The 24512-nt window shown below is 40.0% G+C and overlaps 1 protein-coding gene across 3 annotated transcripts in view; it reads right to left on the reverse strand.

Annotated features, from left to right (window-relative positions):
- The window catches only part of LOC515333 (ATP-binding cassette sub-family C member 4), a 185629-nt gene that overhangs the window by 23518 nt on the left and 137599 nt on the right, over positions 1-24512 (reverse strand). For 2 of the 3 annotated variants that reach the window (XM_010810905.4, XM_002691921.6), the window contains 6 exons: positions 11865-12015; positions 10327-10446; positions 9021-9131; positions 7995-8095; positions 6659-6850; positions 1928-2083 (listed from right to left, as the gene is read on the reverse strand). In XM_010810905.4, the coding sequence (XP_010809207.2) occupies positions 1928-2083; positions 6659-6850; positions 7995-8095; positions 9021-9131; positions 10327-10446; positions 11865-12015 (831 nt within the window). The remainder of the gene's footprint in view (positions 1-1927; positions 2084-6658; positions 6851-7994; positions 8096-9020; positions 9132-10326; positions 10447-11864; positions 12016-24512) is intronic. The other variant, XM_010810904.4, reaches the window with a different exon arrangement.

Consider the following 24512-nt stretch of genomic DNA (forward strand, 5'->3'; position numbering starts at 1 on the left):
ATGGAACAGAACCAAAACGTGGTGATGTCAAGGGATGTTTAGTCTTTGCTCAGATGTGCTTCCAAAACATTATTGGCAGAGTCAAGAATCATCTAACGTTATTTCTTTATTTATAGAGTTCTTTTATGTACACAAGCATACAACCTTTTCTTATTAAGAAGCATTAAAAGTAATACATGGCACGTTTCTGAATCCTTTTATCCAAGGACATAAAAGTACTTAACAGACACACCCATTATGTCTTAGAACTAATCTCATTTGGCCCATTTCAGAGATGGGTAAAATCAAAACTTAAAAGTGGGAATCTAGAAACATTTATTTTCTACATTAATCACCAAGTCAGCCACCAAGAACTGACTGCTCTAAGTACTTCAGGTAAGAATCCACCTGCCAATGCAGGAGACTTAAGAGATGCAGGTTGGATCCCTGGGTTGGGAAGATCCCTTGGAGGTAGACATGGCAACCCACTCCAGTATTCCTGTCCAGAATCCCATGGACAGTGAAGCCTGGCAGGCTGCAGTCCATAGCATCGCACAGAATTGGACATGACTGAAGTGACTCAGCACGCACACACACCAGCAATGCACAAGGATTCTAATTTCTGCACATCCTTGTGAACACTCGGTTCTTTTTTTTTTTTTTCTTAAAAATTGTTGACATCTTTAGAGGTATGAGGTGGCATTTCATTGTGGTCTAAAAAGAATATCTTGATTCCAAAAGGACTTATACTAATTCCAGGTATTTTAGAGGACAGGGAGCAACAGTTGTACAGTCATAAGACACAAGTCCATGTTCTCCTTCCTTTGGGTGCCATGTTCTATATGCTTCCTAATAACATTTCAGAGCTTATTATACCCGCATTCCAGGAAGCACATTTGCCTGGCTCTTCATCTCTCTTTTCTATGGTTCTCTTAAAGGTAGCTATTTTTCTCAGCATTCCTTGATGGTCAGCTGATTGTAGAGAATTTTTTTAAAACACCGAAGATAAAAAAATAAACCAGCAGGTTTATCATAGCAGAGGGCAGATTAAAGATGAAGGCACAGGGTCTATGCTGTCCTTGGCTATATACATGGAGGACAGTAACTGATCAATAGACACCCTCTGCATTATTTTAAGTGGATGAAACATAAGGAATGACAAGAGCGTCTACTATGCAAATAATCAAGCACTCCTTAAAAAGCATACATATTTAAGACGTTAAAAAAAAGGAAGAATCAGAAACCAGGAAGAGATGGTTAATTCAATGTTCCACCAACACAGAAGCCATGTACTGGGCCTAAGTGAATCGATCCACACGAACTTACCTATTTAGTCCTCACAGCAGCTCGAGGAGGTGGTACTGTTAGCTGCCTTGTAAGGGACAGGACATGGAATTCCATGCCCTGTGCTTTTCCTCACTATTCTGTACTGCATACCTGGTTAAAACCATTTACTAACGGCTAATTTCTAAAACTTTGCCCTGTCCATCTATACACACTGTAATTCTCAAAGTCCTACACTTTCACAGAAAGCCTTCAACTCTAAAGACGCAGCTTATTTCCTATAGCAAAATTCCATCATTAAGACATTTAAGATGCCTGTTTTTCCCGACAGAAACCTTTCATATGTTAAACAAACCGTTTATAATTGTGTTCCCAGAATTATGTGCTTATCAGTGGGCAAAATAGTAGTACCTGAAGAAGCTTAAATCCAGAAATCTTATCAGGAAAAGTTATTAAACCATACACACACACAAGAAACAAACTAACAACACAAAAAAACCTGATACCTGAAAAAGTATCTGTGAAAATACCTGTACTTAAAAATATGCTCTACCGGGGGAAAAAGAATCAACACTTTCATCCAACTACAAAACAAGAAATCAAAAGAAATTAAACTTTAGATGGTGTATAAAAAGAACATGTGAAAATGCTCTGATGTGCATACCTGAGGTATAATTGACATTTTCTTCCTTAAATCATGAAGACCAATTTCAGTTGTCAAGATCTTATCAATCCAGATTTTACCTTCAGGCTCCGACAATCTAAAAAGGGCAGCGATGAGGGAACTTTTTCCAGCTCCTGTTCTTCCCACAATGCCAACCTGTAAAGAGATCCAGGAGGGATTAAGAACTGACAATATGCAACAAACCTAGGAAAAACCCTAGTTGCTGAAGATGAATTTTAAAAGTTCTACTGAGTGTAGTCTCTCTAGTTCCTCAACTGTGGCACTGTTGAGATTCGGGGTCAGGTAATTCTTTGCTGGGGAAGGGAGGCTGTCCTGAGAATTGTAGGATGACCAGTAGCCATGGAGTCTACCCACTTGATGACAGGAGCATGCGCCAGATGGTGGAAACCAAAAATTACAGACAATGACAAATGTGCCATGGTTAAGACCCCTGGTTCGAAGAACAGAATCAGTCCACTCACTATCAGCAAAAAGTCAGAAGCTTTCCAAGTGTTCCATTAGAATTCAACTTTTACATTAGTTGTATTCCTAGTGTCTAGATATTTTAAACATTGAGAATTATGTGAGCAATTTTGCAGATATGTCAACAAGTCAAGTCAGAAGTCTTACATACAAACAAATATTCAGATTTCCAGATTTCTTTCAGTTAAGAGAAGTATTCTTTCGTAGACAAACTAAATCACTTCCAGATAATAAATACCTTACTAATGACTAGTCTTGCAAGGAAACATCTTAAAATTTTAAAACCCAAGTCTCAGTGTCTTAAAAGGCAGTAGCCAGGTAGACAAAACACACATAATGAGGTCAACAAAAACAACAAAACAAACAACACTTTCTATTTATATGGGACCTTTCATCTCAGGACTTCAAAAGACATTTTACAAACCAATTAATACTTATAATTAAACCCTGGAAAGATACGTGTCAAGTATCAGCCAAGTTATTAAAATCTAAGCAAAGAGAAATTAAGTGCATTAACAATAAGATCAAAGATTCAATATAATGCATGTAAAATGCAGATCGGGAGTAAAACTTCAGTGTAAAAACTGGTTAGTTGTCCGAATTCAAACATGTATGCAGAAATCCATCTTTTTTACCAATTAGGTGGCAGACTACAAATTCCCTGGTGGGGCATATGATATGCTTTCACGTGTGCTAAGTCACCGCAGTCGTATCTGACACTCTGTAGCTCGCCAGGCTCCTCTGTCCGTGGGATTCTCCAGGCAAGAATACTGGAGTGGATTGCCATTTCCTCCTCCAGGGGATCTTCCCAACTCAGGGATCAAACCAGCATCTCTTCATTTCTATCACTGACAGGTAGATTCTTTACAACTAGCGCCACCTGGGAAGTCCACGATATTAGCCAAGCCCAGAGGGCATAGCCAGCACCGGCAACTTGTGACCAGCAGTGCCCCCTCTGCGGGCTTCTAAAGTTGGCTTTATTGACGTTTGTGTTTTGTCTTCATCATCATCTCCCTCACCACCAAGCTCGCACTCACACAGAGGGGGACGTGCTTTTCACTCACTTGTAAAGAAATTTTAAAAACAGGGAAGAACCAAACCACTCTAAGCACTGATTATACTATGGTAACTTGACTTAGTTTCTCATTAAATACTTCCAAAGTTTCAAACCTTAAGTCTGTAAAGACAATAATTCAATTTCAAAAGTTTAACTTTAGACACATTAACAGAAAGAAAAGTGGCTTTTCTTTGTACCTATTTTGTACGATATGATAAATCCCGAGTTATATAATATAGATGGGACACTTTCTGCATCTAGGCAGGTCCTAGGGTCGCAAGAGTCAGACAGAACTGAATGATTTTGACTACTTGACTACTATGCTACTCATATTGGTGGTGGTTTAGTCACTAAGCTGTGTTTGCCTGTTGTGACCTCATGGGCTGCAACCTGCCAGATTCCTCTGACCATGGGATTCTCCAGGCAAGAATACTGGAGTGGGTTGCCATTTCTTTCTCCAGGGGATTTTCCCAACCAGGAATTGAACCTGGGTCTCCTGCGTTGCAGGCAGGTTCTTTACTGAGTCACCAGGGAAGCCCATGCTATTAATATCTATCCGCTATACTGAAACTGATGCATCTGTGTAAACTGGGATATTTGTAGACTTTGGGTAAATAGCCAAGATGTGGCAGGGGACACTGAGGGCTGTGCAGGGCCATAGGAATGCAACTTCAACACTCTAGTGAGGAGAAGTAAGAAAAGAACAACTCAAATAAAACCCAGACCAGGCTATCTCTACCGTTCACTCATAAAACTATCATCTGAAAGTCTTTCCCAGGTCACCAACGGGTTTTACGAATTGCCCATGGAGAGTGCCACTAGTGTCACTGAAATTTACATTCCTGAAGCCAAAGACATTCAGAGAAAATCTTTACAGAGGTCTTGCTCAAATGCAATGCTGAGAAAAGAGGTCTCTTTGGGCCTGAGACTCTGCATTTCTGAGAGGCTCCCAGGTGTTGTAGGTGCTGCTGGCCCTGGCAACACAGTCTGAGTTGCAAGGAATTAGGAAGCTGGGACAATCTGGGAGTGAGGGGAGGGTTTGCTGAGGATATATTATGTAAAAAGGAGAAAGGTAGGAAACTAATATTTTTGCACATTATAGCAAGGTCTAGTAAGCATCTGTAAAAATGTATTATCCAAGTAATAGCTCCGAGCGAGAAAAAAATAACAAACCAAAATCAATCTACCTCTAGAGCTGGAAAACGCTTTAAAATGGCCCAGTACTTTCTAAAATGATCAAATCAACCACAAAATCATCTAAATGAAAAATGCAGCCCGTGTTCAGAATCTACTCAGGAAGTCTACGGTGCTATTTACCTCATTTTGGTTCTTTATTTTTACTTACTATTTCTTCTATGAATTAGAAAGCAGCATAATTAATTTTTATTAATTTTTCCCATTTACTTCTGGGAATCGGGGCAGCAAAGAAAATGAGAGAAAGAGAATTAAAGCCCCAGTTGTGCTGGGCTGGCTCACTCCCACATCCCCCCCACTCCCAGCTCTCAATCAAATCCAGCACGGAAGGGGCGTCCTGGAGTGACGGGGGCTGGGCCAGGTGAGCAGGCGGGGAAACCTGGGATGCACACAGGTAGAGTGAAAGGACTTCATGAGCACACTGCCCGAGTGTCATCTCCAAACACAGAAATGACGCTAACAGTGACACTGACAATGGATTGAGACACAGATCAAAAGTCACATTATTGCAGTTTTTAATTCACTCTCCAGACTCACTTTGCCTACATACGTTTTAGAAGCTCGGATAGACCTATGACTCAGGGATTTTAAGATGGAAGAATGCATGTAGCTGTATTGCAGTTTCTTAGATAATTCATATTTTATGGCATTTGGGGGAAGTTAAGATGGGTAAATTAACAGAAAATATGTATACAACAGGAAATATGGTGGACACAATGTCTGCGAGCAAGCAAACCTCACTTCCTTCCCAACCTACGAGCCAGCTTTTGCTGTGTGACTAACTGAAGCTTCTCCGTGCATATCATTTGGGCGTTAAATTGAATACTCTTTCGCGTCACAAGGGTATCATTCATTAAATTACAGCTCCCGTCCACTAGATGGGTCTGTGGTGGGAAGAGTTTTAAAGAGCAGTTAAATACCAAGTATTTAACACGGTAGGTAATAGGTTATTTACGCAGTTGTGCTGTGTGTGTGTTTTGGTTACTGGTTGTTCACAGCTATGTGTTACTCATTCACTTTCCCAGCGAGGAGTCTCTCAGCACACTGTGTGTGCCCTGAAAAATACAATTTTGTGGGGGAACAGAGATAAAAATAAGATGCTCTCTGATCTTTAAGAAGCATTAGGGATCTGTGAGACACAGACCCCAAATTACAAAGTGTGTCAAAGATGCCATCAATTAACTGTGGTAAAGTACAGATAACGTAACACTTACCAACGTAGCCATCTTTACGTTTAGTGTTAAGCGCGTTCACTTTTTTGCCCCTCCAGAATACTTTCCTGGTAAAACTGAAACTCTGTATGCATTATACAACAACAAACAATCCCCCTCGCTCAGGTCATGGCAACCACCATCCGATTTTCTTTCTGTATGGATCTGAGTACTCTAGGAAATCCCAAGTAAGTGGAATCCCACAGTACTGGTGTCTTTTGTGTCTGCCATATTATCATTTAACCTGATGTCCTGAGATGGGGATTTTCTTCCTTTTTCAGGCTGAATGTTTCACTGTGAGGATACACCACATTTTTATCCATTCGCCTGTCACTTTCTTTAGACATAAGACACTGAGGAAGAAGTCTTGCAGAAGCAGATGCGCTAGAGTCAGCTCAGAAAATGAGGAGCCGTTCATCGGGCAGGTGCCAAGGGGAAGGGTCTCTGAGGAGGAGGGCAGCACGTGCAGTGGGAGCCGGGAGGACAGCAAGCTTCGGGAGAGCCTACAGACGACCCGAGTGCTGAGAGTATGCGAACATCAGAACCTGAAGCTAGAGGGGAGGTGGGGCACGAGGTAGGCAGGGAAGAGGCTCCTACCACCTTGTCGACTCTCACTAAGTCTCTTTTCCAAGAGCCTGCCCTGGTTCCCACCGACAGACTGATCGAATCTTCACGCACATAGGATGAAAAGACCTCCCCCCGACACACCGCTCAGGAAGCCAATAGCAGATGCAGGGCTAAATGTTCACAGGGAAACTATTACAGAACAAAGTGGCTGAAGCAAACCTTTTCTTTTGATTTAATGAGTGCTGTCAGGTGCTTCAATACCAGAGGCCCATCTAGGCTATATGAGAAGTTCACGTTGTCAAAGATGATCACGCCTTCATGGGGCCAGGACGGCAGCGGGCGTTTTTGGTATTCCCAGGGCGCTTCCTTTTCCAGATCTGTATACTCGATCACCCTTTCTACTGAAATCATCTGAAACATAGGACATCACACGAGTTAGGAACAGAGGGTCTTTGTAACGGATACCAGGTTATAAATGAAACTTCTGCTTTTGTATCTTTATATCTGCATTTCTATAGTTAACAATACCTCAGGTCTTAGCATCTACAAAAGACAGAAGTACTACGATGATGTGTAACCTTTTCATTGTCTTGTAGCACATTTATCATGGCTACCATGTTCAACATTATATAAAGACTAAATGACCTAGAGAAATTGAATACTCTATGTGACCCAATTTTCATATATGTTTTTAAAACTTATTTGCATTGACATACTTGTCAATGAAAACAGTATGTATGGACAGAAATCATTACTAATATTTTGCTAGAGAAGGATCATCTGTTGTAGATGAATAGAACTGGATGGTCACTACATCTCATTTTAATAATTAGCTACTTTCTATTCTATTAGAGAGTGAAACAGACAAATTTCAGTTTCATCATTTTTCTCTCTTTAGGAGAAAATGAAAATATTCAAAAAAGGAAGCAATTTACATATTGACTGCTGCTGCTGCTAAGTCGCTTCAGTCGTGTCCGACTCTGTGTGACCCCAGAGACGGTAGCCCACCAGGCTCTGTGTCCCTGGGATTCTCCAGGCAAGAACACTGGAGTGGGTTGCCATTTCCTTCTCCAAGGCCTCCTACACAAACCGAACTTGACACCTTTGATAGCACCTTCCAAAAGAAGGGCCATCGGTAAGTTCAGGCATTCAACACATACAAGGAGACATTCTAAAATGGAGATGGTGGGGAATAATTAAATTAATTGAACAAATAAACCTCAAAAATACTAAATTCTTAAACTATTAAATAACAAATGTAAACAAGCCTCTAAGAAATAAGCTGTATCTTCTGCAGGATGTCAGAAACTCCCTCCTACAGAGACATGGATTAAATTTGAAGACAGCTTGTGATGAATATAAAACCAGCTGACGTGGCATACATAACACTGACAAAAGATGTATATATTTTATTTTAAATAAATGTTAAACAGATGCTGGAAGGATCTAACAAACCCTGTTAGCTATGATGTAAAAAAGTTTTAAGAGTTTTTTTTACATAATAATTGCCTTTATGTCATTTAAGGTTAAGGAAAAGGCTAAAAGGTAACATCACCATATTTTCAACTTCAGCACTTTGCCTGACGCACCACTGGAACATCCCCATGAGCGTGAGGGCGTAGGATAGCGCCAGACCAACCTGACCAGCGTCCAAAGCTAAATGAGGAAGAAGAAAGGAAACATTTCAGTCCCACTGTTAACCCTGAACTGGACTCCATCTGTCACTGTGCCTAGATCACTGGCACACAGATAGTGTTACTTTTACTAACTACTGATAGAGACCATGAAAGTAAAAAAAAAAAGAAGAAGAAATAAAACAACCACTATGAACACAGAAAACTATTAAAAGAGCATATTAATCCTGACAGGGTTGACATACTCTTGACAGTTACGATGTAGGGAAAGAAACACGTCATCAGGCAGACTTTCGTCACTATGGTTTCAAGGATCATCATGTAATTCCACTTTTTACGTGCAACGCAGCCACAGTTGAAAACCACGAAAAACAAGTCAATTGGTTCTAAGAGCCACTGCTTTTAAATCTAGAATACTGCTCTTGTTGTTCCATTATTAAACCCAATGATTCAGTGTTATTACTATGGAATAGTAATTCACAATAGGGATGGTGAATGCATGCCATGCACACCAACACCACCCGCTCATCTGGTACGCACACAGCAGTGAGGATGGTGTTCTTTCCTACAGACAATGTTTCTCACCGCAGTACACCCTCCGAGCAGTCCTAAAGCCACAAGCTGGACAAAAAGCTTAACAGCAAACTTGTTTCTCTCCTCCCAACCTAAAATGCTATCAGTAATGTACAGAAGGTCAGTTGCTAGGCTGAATTCATCCCACTGAAGACAGATTAAAGGGACCAAAGAACACATCAAGAAGTCTCACCAAAAGCCTCATCAAGACACAAATGACTCCTCTACAGGGGCCACACGGCAGAATCACATGGTGCAAACACTTTAACACAATTCATTAGAACGAAACCGTATATTAGACAAAGGGGCAATAAGGTAAATTAATAACTGCAAATGAAGCTGTAACTGTAATCAAACTACAGTGATGCACTTACTTTTTGCCAGAATCAGGGACCCAAAGGCAACAACAATGACAAACACAGCACAGATGGCATCCAGACGCACAGCGAACCATCGGGACGTCGTCAGAAACAAGAACCAAGCCTCTGGATTTGAGGACAGAAATAAGCAGAATGAATAAGCAGAGGTATCACGTAGGCTGCTTTGATTTGGGATGGGGTCTTCTGCACAGGTGAACCACAGAAGATTTTTACACAAGTTAGGACAGCAAAGTTATAGGCTCAAGCACCTTGAGGATTGCAACAAGCTAGGTTCTGACATGACAGTGTATGGGAACATAGGAATCACTCCAGGAGCCTTGTGGGAAGCAGACACTGGAAACTTCAAGCCACAGGTTATAAAGAGAAATATGATCCTAATGATTAACATACAAAAATGGTCTCATCATTGTGTGTCTCGTGGTACTGGGCTCCACGTGAGGCTTATCCTCTCATAAAGTTGACTGTTCCCAAGTCTATGCTGGCACAGCATACCTGGCACTGTTTCCAGCACTGCCTGCACTTACTACAGGGCCCCACATTGTGTTAATTCTTAGGAGCCAGTATTTGAAGGACCATTAGATAACAGTATCTGCATGTGGCTTTCCAAATGTCATTTCATCAGTTGGACCAGGATTTTTTTAATGTAGAGGAAATTCTGGATGCCATATCTGATAATGGAGAAATTATTTTCCTTAATGCTCTGAAAGGATGAGATGTTTAGATAGCATCACTGACTTAATGGACATGAGTTTGAGCAAACTCCTGGAGACAGTGGAGGACAGGGAAGCCTGGCGTGCTGTAGTCCATGGGGTCGCAAAGAGTCAGACACGAATGACCAACTACAGCATGCTCAGAAAAGAGTCGGCAAACTAACAGCCTGTGGGCCAATAATGGACACAGCTTGCTTTTTTAATAAAGTTTTATTCGGAGATAATCACAGCCATTTGTTGATGTATTCTTTTTGCCTGCCTTAGTGCTATAATAGCAAAGCTGAGTAGCTGCAACAAAGACTGTGTGTGTTTTTTTATAAGTTTGTGGACATCCTTCTTAAAGGGCCAAAGCCATAGGATGTGGTGACAGTTGGACAATGCAAGGTAGTAAGAGGAGGAAAAGCAGGGGGTGACCGGGGAAGAGGGGAGCACACACAGGGTTCTGAGAGGAAGGGCTGGGGGAGGCAGGTTTACAGAGGGGAACACGGGGTGGCATAGAGGTGCGGCCAGCAGGGCCACCTGAGAGGGAGGTCAGGCCTCAGAAGGCAGCATATCCCATCCTTTGAAATCATTTCCAGAATTCTACAGACCTGAGTGCAAGTCCTGGTGTGAGTCGAACAGTTCCTGAAACCTCTGTTCGGCTTTGTATGCCCGGATGGTCCAGAGTCCCTGGAGAGAAGATGATAAGTGGGAAAACACCGGGCTCCGAGCTGGGAAGCAGAGACAGACACACGACAGAGAACGTCAGGGAGGCTGCACGCAAGGAAGTCAACTGTTTCCTGAGCTTGGCTGGTCATTCATCTTCCCCAGGGGCACACCCAGGGCTTCTTGGCAACTGCCTGGCAAAGTACCTACTGTGACCCTCAAATAATTCCTCATCCCAAGCTTCACTTTCACGACCTGCATATAACAGATTCCCTTCAAAGTCATCTTTGATCAAATTCAATTTGGACCTGTATTTAGATAACACATTTCTGTACTAACTCATTCATCAAGGTCCTCCTCAATCTTGCCTCCCTCCCTATTCTTCCCTGACATCCCTCCAGGTAAGAAGTTATAATTCTCTAATTTTTGATTATCATTTTTAAACTTAATCCTCCATAAAGAGTCCTCACTGCACTGAATTTTGATGAACTTTGTGCTGTCACCACCAAAAGATTAGAAACTTAAGGGCTGGCAGAGGACAGGGTGCGATAAGTGAGGTGAGCGGACAGTCTGCCGTCTCACAGCATCATCCTGCCCCTGCACCAGGAGTCTCTGGGTGGGTCACAGAGAACCTGGCACTATACCACCCTTGTGACCGCAGGACCCGGGCAATTAAGGCGTCTTCTTCTCTGGCAAACTGACGGATGTTCTTATAACTGCCCTGCTGAATACCTGAGGAATTTGCAGGTCACTGTGGCATGAGACACTCACATCACCCTTGTAGAATCTGGCATGGCCTCAGTGGTCATTCTCTTTTGAGTGATTTCATGTGGGTTTGGGCCTGGTGGCACATGACTGGCCACTTGCTTCCTGCCATCTTTTCAAAGAACCCAGAGACCACAAGCAGCAGGGTCAGGATCCTGATCATCAGGGAACAGGCTGCGGGCTGCCAGGCAGTGAGGACCACATATGGTTCTCATTTCCATTGTTAACAGGGCTGTAAGCTGTTTTTTTCCATAGGTAGACTGTAACCTGTGACCTCTGTCAGGGACGAGTGATAACCTGTGTTGTATTAATATCATCAGGATATCACTTTGCTACCTGTGCATCTCCTGAAAAAGATCATTACTTCTAACATGATGCACTATTTTCCTTTTTAGAAAAATGATGCAATATTTCCTTTTCCTGAGTGGCTGGTCTATGTTAGGAAGCATGTGATGAGCAAGACAAAATCGGTCCCTATCCTCACGGTGCTCACATTCGTTTTCCTTGTGCTATAATGCAAAGCTGCCATTAACACACTACCCGCTCCGTGTGCCTTACGGGCCACACTGACTCATAAGGCCCCTAATATGCCATTACCAAATGTAGACTTGGTGAGAAATTCCAAAACGGAGTCTGCAGGATTTCAGGGTTCTGGTTAATTATCATAAATGGAAGTCAGTCTGCACTGACATCCCAACCTGAGAGCCCCGGTACTCACTTGTAGATTCTAGGCGTTTGACATCACGTGATGTTTCTAAGAAATATCGCCGGAGAACAAAGAAAACAATGCCAAGGGGAACCAGGGGTATGGCAATCCAAGGAATCACTGCCACTGCCACGCCCACCACACCAATCACTTGTAGAAATGTCTGAAAGAGAAAATATAGAAACAAGGGCCTGTTTATCCAGCCATTCTCCTAAAAAATAAAATTTATTGGGTTGTTTTGTTAGGATTAAACTCCTTTTCCTCAAAGGATATGTTGGAAAAAGGTGGTCCTCGTGGTGTTTACTGTACACTTACCATGTGTGAAACACTGGGCTAAGTACGAAGTTTCTAGGTATAAGCTCTTTTGATCGACTAAGTAGCCTTAAAGCGCAGGCAGTACCATTTGGAAAAGATGAGAATATCTGAGGCTCAGAAAACAGAAACTATGAGATAGTCAGCTGTCATCCTATCACAGATGAGGAAACCAGAAGCCTCAGCTATACATGGAGGGATAAAAGTGGTTGGTTACAAATTCTGAGTTCAGAAAAGGAAGAAACACTCAAATATTGACCTTTGAAAGTTGGAATTCTTCTTTCGTGGTTTTCTGTCTGTAGTGACTGTTTATGAGTGCTGACTGTACATAGGTCTGCACATTCAAAGTATCACATGTATTAACTCATTATTCATCACAGTAACCCTACTGAGTAACAGCATAATTATCTCATTTTGTAGATGGAGAGCAAAATCAACTTGATGTCGAATGCAAAGCATAAGTCACAGAGCCAGGGGTAGTCTGGGCGTGAGTCACTGTGATAAATTTAATCCTCCCCCAAACCTACAGCCAACTTTCTATCATTATGCTAAAGATTCAAAGTGTGCATTTCAAACAATTATTCGATCCAGTTTTTCACCTGAGAGAATATGGTCATTATGGACAATGAGGAGTGATTATTTTCTTTGCAGCCAAAGACAACCTACACCCGGAAAGCAAAATCCATTACCCAGGTATCGTGCCATCTCAGACAGAGCTTGGGGCTAACCTTCTCAAATACTACCAGGAAGGGTAAGACACTCCAACACTCTTAATCTGAGCAAAAACTCAGCTTTTGTGTGAATATTTAACTGTTATAAAAATGTTAAGCATTTGGGAGACCAAGGGAAAAAGTGGTGTGCTTATCAATCCAAGTGAATGATATTTTCTATTCCATGCAGTATGAATTGGTAGTTGATAGTAAGGAAAAAAGCTAGAATTTGCAAACTTGTGAATCCCCGGAAATTCAACTGTGTCCTCCCTCAGGTCAGCCTTCTTGGAGCAAGCAGCCTGGTTAGGACATCAAGATGACTAAGACTGAGGACCCTGTCACCACCACATGTGGAAGGGAAATCTGATGAGCACCTCTGAACAGATGCCGTCTCGGGACAGCAGCTGTTTCTGTCAAAAACACAGTGGCATCTAAATAAGCTAAGTATACAAACATGGCAGAGAAAGGGAAAAAGAAATGCTTTCTGAAAAAATGTTAATGGCTTTGTGTAAAAACCATTCGAAAAATGTGAAAACTAAAATAACTGCTTTATTCCTACTGCACACAGCAAATTCTCTATCACTGAAGAAATTCCACCATTTCCTAGATTAAGTTGACAACCAAGTAAGTGGTGGTGACTACCTCACCCTCAAATTACCAATAATAGATAATTCATAAGGCTCCCTATGGGTGCCACCTCTCCAGTATTTCACAGGCATTATATAATTTCATTCTCATATCAAATCTGAATAGGAGATTTCTCTTTTAAAAGCTCAGTGAGGTTTAGTAATTTGCTCAAAGTCAGATAATTCATTCATTTTGACTCCAAGCCTGTCCTTTTAATTTCTGCCTGCTATGGTATCCCATATACACATAAAATTCATAATAAAAAAGTTAAGATCTAAATATCATCCCCTATTATATTTTCACCCATTTATCTGCATTTTCTATTTCTGTTGAATTTCTTAGGGTTACACGGGTCTCTTCCATGCAGGGACCATTCCGTGTTTACTACTTAATTAGGGCATAAGAGCCTGCTCACCTCAAAAAGCAGACAGATCAGGAAAAGGTCTTAAAAAATTGAATGCTACACATTTTAATAAACACTGTTTAATAGACACTTACATATTTTAATAAATACTGTTTAAATAAGAAAAGTTTCATAAGCGTAAAAAAAAAAATTAAAAAACAACCCAATTTAATTGTCATAAATACATAAACCCCAAGAACACAAAATGAGACTAAGTTTTATAAGTTCAATATATACATTTGGGTTAAAGTTTCCCCAGGAATTCTCTAAGTCTACAATTAACACTATATTCTAATATTGCAGATTTAATGTATTCCTTTCACAAACACAGTTTTAAATATGAGGGCCTGTTTGCCTGTTTAGTATTTAAATTCCAAATTGCTTACAGTCCTGTAGGAATTCCTAGGTATCTACCCACATTTTACTTTCAACTTAATTCCACAGGATTCTATTCCTGCTAGTCTTTGTGAAGCTCGTGCCAAAGAACATGTTTTCTATAAACAGCAGTAAAAATGTATTCTTCTTATTTTATGCAAATAAATATGCAATCCATACTTTTGGCTCACTCCATGCTTATTTGAACTCTCTCTCGCTCATGCTCATATTAGGCACAATGTGAAATATGTATTTAATCATAAAGTCACGTAATAAGTAGACATTACTTTTATTATCTGTGTACAGTATTAAAAAATAAAATCAGGGACATTAAGACTGCTAACACCTCAGAAGACTCTCAAACCTTTGAATTTTCCTGTCAGACTCTTAAGAATTTTGTTCGAAGTTGTAATAAGTACAAATCATCCTGACTGCCTTAAACTTCTACTGATTTATATGGAAGATATGACTTAAATGCCATAAACAAGATTCATCTCTTGGCACAAGTTTCTTCTGATTTAGGGAAAGAAACAAATGCTGCCGAGTTTTGATCAGTAAGGTGTCTGCTGATGTGGGTGTAGGAGTGATTCTATTTATTCTGGAAACATGTGAGATAAAAAAAATAACCTTTCAATGAAATGACTATCTCATCAATTGTACTGCTAGGATAATACAAGGTACTTGTTTTAAAATCTTGAACAGGTTACACAAAACTCTCCAAGTATTAAGAAATAAAATGTAATTTCTATGAATCAATATTCAGTAACCTTCAAACACAGGATAAATATTAGTAAAGAGAAAAACAAGGAAAGCTCTTTGGTGTAAGGTCCTAAATCTAATACTGACCTAGAGTTAATATTATTGAGTCTGCAGGTGTTAAGCAAAGATGGTATCTTGAATGCTCACGGGAGTTTAGAGACCAGCTCTGGTTTGGTTCCAGACCCTTCGTTTATCACCTGTTTCTCTTCACCTCACCTAACCCAATTAATTCTGTTAAATCAGAAAATGATGGGAAGTTAGTGTGTCTTATCTGTATGATGAGATCCATACACATTCTAGTATGAATTAAGTTTTCTAAACGTGTGCTGTCCTTAGGATTCATTACCCATCCCTTTCATCCCTAATTTGACTGCCTCAGATCTTTTCTGAGGCATCCACCCTGGCTGCGAAACCTGTGTAATTCTTCAGTTAGCCCTTAATCCTGAGTCACACTTTGCTCCACTGAAGAGTAAATGGTGAGATTTGGTTTACAGTTCCTGACCCAACACAACAGAAACCATTAGGAAAACATAGTGCACTTTTCCCTTCCTTTGTGTTCAGCAAATCTCAATGATCAATACTTCCTGTCTAACCTTTCTCAGGGTCTGAGCTCATTATGAAATTCAAGACACAGAGTCCATCTATTTGCTATTTTAAAAAGGGCCACCTTAACACAACTACATGCCCATATGCCCTGAAGCCTGAGCTCCACAAAAAGAAAAACCACGACAACAGGAAGCCTGTGCACGGCAATTAACAGAGTAGCCCCTGCTCATTGCAACCAGACAAAAGCCAGCACAGCAATGAAGACTCAGCACAGCTAAAAATGAAATAATTCAAAAATCTGAGTCAGTTCTAATGAGGTGGAAAAACCTAGAGCCTATTATACTGAGTGAAGTAAGTCATAAAGAGAAAGATAAATATCATATACAAACATATATATATGGAATCTAGAAAAATGGTACTGAAGAATTTTTTGCAGGGTAGCAGTGGAGAAACAGACATGGAGAACAGACTTATGGACATGGGGATAGGGAAGGAGAGGGTGAGATGTATGGAGAAAGTAACATGGAAACTTACATTACCATATGTAAAACAGACAGACAACGGGAATTTGCTGTGTCTCAGGGAACTCAAACAGGGACTCTGTATCAACCTCGAGGGGTGGGATGGGGCAGGAGAGGGGAGGAAGGTTCAAAAGGGAAGGGATACATGTATATCTATGGCTGATTCATGTGAGGTTTGACAGAAAACAAAATTCTGTAAAGCAATTATCCTTCAATTAAAAAATAAATAAATTTATTTAAAATAAATAAGATAACTAAAAAATTAAAAGGCACACCTTAAAAATAATCCACATAAAAGTGGAAATAAAATGTTGAACAAGGTACCTCATAAAAAAATTAAATAAAAGAAAGCTGGAGTATCTAACTTGAAGTTAGGATGGACTGCTAGAAATAAAGGAACACATTTCATAAGAATAAAGGGTCAAAACAACAAAATTTTGTAAAGCAATTCTCCTTCAATTAAAATATAAATAAATTTTAAAAAATTATAAAGGGCCAATTTTATCCAATAGATTTTTTTCTAAACCCAAATTTATATGCACCTAATAACATAGCTAAATAGTGTGTAAGGCAAAATCTGACAAAGCTTAGTAGAAATACACAATGCCATACCCATAGGAGATTTAAACTTACCTACCTCAAAAACTAATAGGATAAACAAGTTTAAAAAAAAAAAAAAAATCAATGGAGATATAAAATCTTTTTAAAACATCATTAACAAACATGACCTAATCAAGAAATACACGATAAGGTAGTCATTAGATGTTCTTTTCAATTATATATCCTATTCTATAAAGCAAGTATCAACAAACTTTAATGGACAGAAAGAGTACAGAATATATTCTGACCTAAGTGTATTTAATAAGAAATCAGTAACAAAAAGGTAACTACTGTATCATCAAATACTTGGAAGTTCAGTAACACATTGGAAGTATCATCTAATTCAAAATTGAAATAAAATTAAAGTATTCTGACATAAAAGAAAATAAAAATCTACAGATATTAAAATTTGAAGGCCGCAACTAAGGCTGTGCTTAGATGCTGTGTATTTCCCCCGCTCCACACACAAAAAGACGATAGGCCCAGAGAGCTTCACGAGTAGCTTGTGAAGAAAGTTTTACCAAATTCATCCAGGGAATTTGAGTCCAACATTATCATAATATAAAAACCAAAGACATTAAAAGAAACAAAAATCATAATCCAAACTGTCTTAACACTAAGGGACACACCAATAAACTGAATCTAACAACACAAAAAAGTAATATTTCACAATCAAACTTGGCTAGGTAAGTCAGAAACCCACAGGGCTGGCTGTTACAAGCGATAGGCTGGAACTTTTGGGCAGGAGCCAATACTGTTCACATAGGCAGAATTTCTTTCTATTCACAGAAGCCTTAGCTCTTAAGCCCTTTCAACAGACTGAATTAGGCCCACCAAGACTATCTAAGATAGGATTCCTTACTTAAGTGAACTGATTATGCACTTTAATCATTTTTACAAAATATCTACACAGTAACAGCTTGACTACTTTTTGACTGAGTAACTGTGGAATGCTGCCTGGCCAAACCGACACATAAACTGACCCTGGTAGCTTGGTGGTTAGGATTCCAAGCTTTCACTGCCATGGCCTGGGGTTCAATCCCGGGTCAGGGAACTGAGATTCCCACAAGCTTGAGGTAAGGCAAAAAATGAAAAAAAGAAAATACATTAACAAAAAGATACATTTCTCATGTATTTTTATGAGGTCTGCATACCTTTGATGCCAAAAACTGGCAAAACATTCCAAGAAAAGTATAAACCAATATAATTCATGAAGAAATGAAAATATACTTGACAAAATACTAACAAACTGCATACAGTGATATGTACAGAAAAAAATACGTTACACATTATGACCAGCTGTAGTTTATTTAAGCAATATAAGGTTAATTTAACCTGCAAATATCACTTGGTATAATTCATCACACTTAAAGACTAATGGTGAATAATCATATGATTATCTCAACAAATGTAGAAAAAATATTGGCCAAATTTCAAGACCTAGTCTTGATTTTTAAAAACAGTAAAATTCTCTGGAATTTAGAAATTAACGGAAATATTCAGTCTACCTAAAAAACTGTAGTTAACATCATTCTTGATGGAAAAATATTGAAACAGTTTTGCCTTAATAGTACAAGAATTTATCACTCTTTTCAACATTTTACTCAAACCTCTGCCACAACAAGGAAATAAAACTAATAAATATTGTAAGTGAAGAAGGAAAACTGACATGATTGTAGATATAGAAAATTCTATATAATTAAAAAAGAAAAATCAAGTCCAAGAAATGGAAAGTAGATTCACAAACAAATCATTATATTTCTATATATTAGCAACAAGAAAGTGGATCTTTAGACAATTTAAGTGGATCTTAAAAACAATTCCATAAATACAATTGAAAGACATCAAATATTCAGGAATGAAGTCAATCAAAGCATTATAAGACTTTTATAAAAACTAAAAAACACTTCTAAAATTAAAGATGAACCTCAGTAAGTCAAATATATAACTGACCTCAGACACTCCTCAAACTGATCTATAGATAAAAGGAAATATTAATCAAAATTCCAGAAGGCTTTCTTTGAAAACAAATTAAAAGGTTTCTAAAATTTATACAGAAACGTAACTGATCTAGAATGATCAAAATAATCTTGAAGACGTAATGAATTAGAGGAATTAAACCATTATACATACAATAACTAAGACCGCGGTATCAGTAGAAGGATAAACAAATCAGTGGAACAAAATAAAATATGCCAAATAAATAAAGTATATACAAACTCAGACTTGACTACATAGAGTCAAATGATTTTGAATCAGGTGCCAATTCAATCCATAATGGTGTTGTAAATAAATGTGGCTAGCATAACTGGAGAAAAAAATGACCAGTAAGCATGCATGAAAAAGAACTCTATCATTAATCATCAGGAAAATGCAAATTGATACCACAATGAGAGTAGTCATCCACAAAAAGACTAGACACAAAGCCTGATAATATGTGTTGCAAAAATTGCAAAGGTGTGGAACAACCAGAACTCCCATATATTGCTGGCGGGTGTGTAAGATGGTGCAACAATCTTGAAAAGTTTTATGGTAATTTTAAGTTAACAAATGCTTACCTTATGACTGAGCAATTCCACCCGTACATACGCATTCGATGGAGAGGAATGATAACCTATGGCCATATAAACACTTCTTAGAGAAGTTTCCCTGCTAAAAGCTACAAACAACACAAATGTCCATCAACTAGAGAATGGATACATAAATTGTGGCATCTTCATACAATAGAATGACTCAGAAAGGAGTAAGAAAGAAAAGAACCACTGAAACATGCCACAACACGGGTAGGTCTTGAAAATCTTGAAAACATGTTAAGCAAAAGAAGGCAGCGCAGAAAAACCTGTACTGTGTTGACTCCATTTATTTTAGGAGCACAAAAGCAGGAAAACTGACACACGCTGACAGCAATCTATCACAACCGTTGGTCTGTGGACATTTACTCCAGAGGGCCAGGAGAGATTTTCTGAGGTGAGGAGAATACTCTGAATCTGGGTTTGTGTGCTAATCAAAGGAAGACTAAATCAACAGACCCAAAGCAAGAGTTGCAAGACACAAATGCATCCTGAAACTCACAAGGGGAGAACCACCACAAGATAAATACATTACAATAAATGATGTTCCACAATAGACTGAAGCAATATATCCACACGTAAAATGCTAAGTACAGGGTTTTAACAAAAATCAAGGAAGTTCTTCAGCACACACGCTCTTCATTTTGTTAAGAAAACTCATTGGTAGACAGAATTGAAGAAATGTGCCCAAGAATAGAATATGGAGGACTTCCCTGGTGTAGTGGATAAGAATCAGCCTGCCAATGCAGGGGTTCAATCCCTGGTCGGGGAAGATACCACATGCTAAGGAGCAACTAAGTCCAAGTGCCACAACTACTGAAGCCCGAGTGCTCTACAGCATGATAAACCTGCGCACCCCAACTAAAGAGCAGACTCTGCTCGACGCGCCTAAAGAAAGCCCATGCATAGCAATGAAGAACCACTTCAAACAAAAATAATTTAAAAAAAAAAACAAACAGCACATGGCCCTCAACATGAGTAAGTTATTTGATGTTTGATCATTTCTAAATATAAAGATGGCAAGGAGGGAAAAGTATTGTGAATGACAGCTGTAGTTTTCGAATGGACGTCATCCAATGATGCTACAATGTAAAATTTTATGCTCTAAACACCACCAGGAGGTTTGATAAAAATGGGGTCCTTATTTTTTTCCTTAGGTCTTAATTAGCTTGTTAAACTATAAACATTATCACTGGAGCACACGTGCTGACACATACAAAAAGCAACACTTGGTTGCCAGCCTGAGAAGGTCCCCGCTGATTAACTGTCACCAGGCTGACGCTGACGGGGCTGATTTCTAGTGTGCTATTATGCTGGGAAAAAACCCAACCATCTCATCTTTCGTTAAAAAGAAAGGTAAACAGAGCATATGAGTGGGCTTATGTGAAGTATATTACCTTGATATCAGAAACCCAAGGGTCAAGTGTTTGTAAATATTTCCAGTAACCAATATCATTGATTCTCCCTTCTATTAACAAGGAAACCCACTTTAACTCTGCAGTGTGCATAAATCTCTGGGACTAGCATTTCCAGGGAATATTCGATCCCTGCAAATTCCTAACTAAAACGCTTTTGTTGATTTTAAAAGCGTGAAAATGCTGTGACTCAGTTCAAATGAATTAGTTTACTTTTAAAGAGTCCGTAAAACAGAGATCTTTCAAACAGGGCAAGGCTGCCTAACTAACAATCTCTTTTGTCCAACCAGGATTTGAGGGAGGGGTTGGGGGAAGGGGTCAACACACCACAGAAAAGCTCAAAATGACAAAGTCATTGTTCAGTGAAAGAGGCTGGAATGCTTTCTACACACTTTCCCTGACATCTCTACACAATGAAATGCAAGGGTCAGTGGTACCGAGACAAGTAAAGGCAGTTCCACTCTTTGCTTTTATAAAAGCAAGTGACCCAGCCTATTATGCTGAGTCTCAGGCTTTGTTCTCAATATCCAGATGCAATAGCCTGTTCCTCTGCGCTCCCCTCTCTGGAAAGAAATGACTGAGGACACCTCCTTCACTTTTTCTTTTTGGGGGCATTTTCACTTCATAAAACTGCAGTCAGTGCCTTGTGTGTGTGCTGAGGGAATGACAAGGTCCCTGGTGGTCTCACCATGGCCAGCATTGGTGGCTCAAGAGGCCTCAGGATAAGCCCTTTGTGTCCATGAAAGGACCTGAAGAGTCAGTTATTTGAGCCCAGCCGAGCTGTTGTTATGGTGTTTTCTAGGCGGGGCGGGGAGCAGCGGGGAGAGAATAAGGAGTGTGAGGAGGACAGGTTTGGCAATCCAGCTTTCCTCAATAAATTACAGCATTTTGTAGCATGCAAGTTTGCATGCTCAGAGCAGTCTCCCAATTTTTTAGTCTGGATAAATTCAAACTTTATTAATATGCATAAGTTCTTACTGCTCATTTCCACATATTTTGCTATTGGAGGACTTCTTGAAAGTATGTGTGTGTTCCATCCTTTTAATGGAAGTGAGTGTGTGTGAAAGTCGCTCAGTCGTGTCCGACTCTTTGCGACCCCATAGACTATACAGTCCATGGAATTCTCCAGGCCAGAATACTGGAGTGGGTAGCCTTTCCCTTCTCCAGGGGATCTTCCCAACCCAGGGATCGAACCCAGATCTTTAATGGAAAGAGTTCAGGAATAATTGAGATCCTTGTTACATGTTACCTGAGATCCTGAAGATTCAGAAATTCTATGGAAATACTTAGCTCTATTCCCCACTGCCCCCCAACCCAATGAGCCTACATTAGAAAGTGTCCATTAGGGCCTTCCCTGGTAGTCCAGTGGGGCTTTCCTAGTGGCTCAGACAGTAAAGAATCTGCCTGCCACGCAAGAGACCTGGGTTCATTCCCTGGGTCAAGAAGACGACCTGCAGAAGGGAATGGCTATCCACTCCTGTATTCTTGCCTGGAGAATTCCATAGACAGAGGAACCTGAGAGATGATACAATCTTTGGGATCGCAAAGCGTTGGACACGATTGAGCAATTAACACTACCTTTCACTTTGGTGTTCTAGTGGTTAAGATTCCTCGATTCCAGTTCAGGGGGTATGGGTTTGATTCCTGATCAGGGCATTAAGATCCCATAGGCTTCAGAGTGCAGCCAAAAAGTTTAAAAATCCATTAAAATCTTCAGGGATTACAAACCTAGAAACACTGTGATACACATTCACGTGGTGATACACATGGGCCTGGAAACTGTGACAATTACTTTAGTGCAACATAATGCATTATTGGATTATTTTTCCTAATTAAAAAATATATGTGGCATTTAAAAAAACTAGCCATTATTTCGGAGAAGGCAATGGCAACCCACTCCAGTACTCTTACCTGGAAAATCCCATGGATGGAGGAGCCTGGTGGGCTACAGTCCATAGGGTCGCTAAGAGTTGGACATGACTGAGCAACTTCACTTTCACGCACTGGAGAAGGCAATGGCAACCCACTCCAGTGTTCTTGCCTTGAGAATCCCAGGGACCAGGAAGCCTGGTTGGGCTGCTGTCTCTGAGGTCGCACAGAGTCGGACACGACTGAAGTGATTTAGCAACTTAGCAGCAGCCATTATTTATCATTTAACATGTAGTTAGATGTTACACCAAGAATTTTATTGACTCCATTATGTCTACAGAACAAGTTTTCTGATATTGGTCATATTATCTCTATTTTATGGAGAAGGAAAGTACAGCTTTTTGGGACAAAGGGAGAGACCTAGGATTCAAGACTGGAAAGGCAGACCTTAGGGTTCGCCACTCCAGCACTTAAAGCTCTTGGCATCATGAATGATTACCAGTTAACATAAAATCTGTATATGCTTCAATATACCCTCAGACCATGAAAACATCAAGTTTGTCCTAGAGATTGAAGAACTCTGCAAAAAAAAAAAAAACATTTTCAGGGTTCTCACATCATCAGAATCACACTAAATAGACTTCGGCAACTGCATTTTTTCATGCTCTATAATGAACAGTCAGTAACTATAATTTCACTGGACAGGCAACTGAAGAATCAAATTAGCAGTGTACAAACTTGTGACTGCCCCTCTGTTAGGATATGAGGATAACAATGCCATCACCTGAGGGAACAGACTGTATTGCAGGGTAGAATCCCGATTAAGAACGGAGGGTTTTCATTAGCCACACCTGACATCATGATCTGGCTGTTCCAAAGATGAACTTGGACAAACCAGTGCCTCTTCCTGTCTTCCCTACCTTGTCAAAACCCCAACATTCTACAAACATTCCAAACCAAATTCCTGTGTTGATGACACAAGTCATCCTATGTTCTGACCCCCACTGGGCCTCTCCATCTCTGTCTCCTCCAATGACTGATCTCCAACTTCACAATCCATCTATTTACACTATGCCAGCCACACCAACATTCTACACTCTCCTGGGCTCCCTACCCTTTGTGCCTCATCCATCCCTAAATAAAGTTCTGGAAGCCATTCCCAACTCCCCAGGCAGGGTTTCGGAAGATGTTCCCTTAACTGCTGCAATCTAAATAGCTGGCCAACGCTAGAGTAATTCAGAATCTTAATGTTTTGGTATAATTTCGGAGAAGGCAATGGCACGCCACTCCAGTACTCTTGCCTGGAAAATCCCATGGACGGAGAAGCCTGGTGGGCTGCAGTCCATGGGGTCGCTAAGAGTCGGACACGACTGAGTGACTTCACTTTCACTTTTCACTTTCACACATTGGAGAGGGAAATGGAAACCTACTCCAGTGTTCTTTCCTGGAGATTCCCAGGGACGGGGGAGCCTGGTGGGCTTCCATCTATGGGGTCGCACAGAGTCGGACACGACTGAAGCGACTTAGCAGCAGCAGCAGCAGCATAGGTATCAGTTCAGAGTTTCTCTGTATAAATCCCATCTGTAATGCGTCATCGAGAACATCTACGACAATTGTGAAACTCTCAGCACAGAATTCTCCTTTATTTCTCCAATTGATCCCTCACTCCCACACATCTGCTGTCTCATTAACATATTTTCTATTCAAGCAAAGCCTTTATTTATTAAGACCACCCAGAATATCCAACTTGCCAAACAAACAACTCTTGCACTTGGAATTCACAATTTAACAGTTCCAGTAAGTACTGTCATCTATGAAATTCTAACACCTTTCTATGATATATTAGTCTGTATTTCACTGAAGAAAGTACACTTGATTCCTAAATAAGCAAACATTCGGGCATTTGAAGGAAAAAAACAAAGGTGTCTGCTGGTCTTAGAGAATTGTGGGCAG

The sequence above is a fragment of the Bos taurus genome, chromosome 12 (genome assembly GCF_002263795.3).
Source record: "Bos taurus isolate L1 Dominette 01449 registration number 42190680 breed Hereford chromosome 12, ARS-UCD2.0, whole genome shotgun sequence".
Classification (NCBI taxonomy): domain Eukaryota; kingdom Metazoa; phylum Chordata; class Mammalia; order Artiodactyla; family Bovidae; genus Bos; species Bos taurus.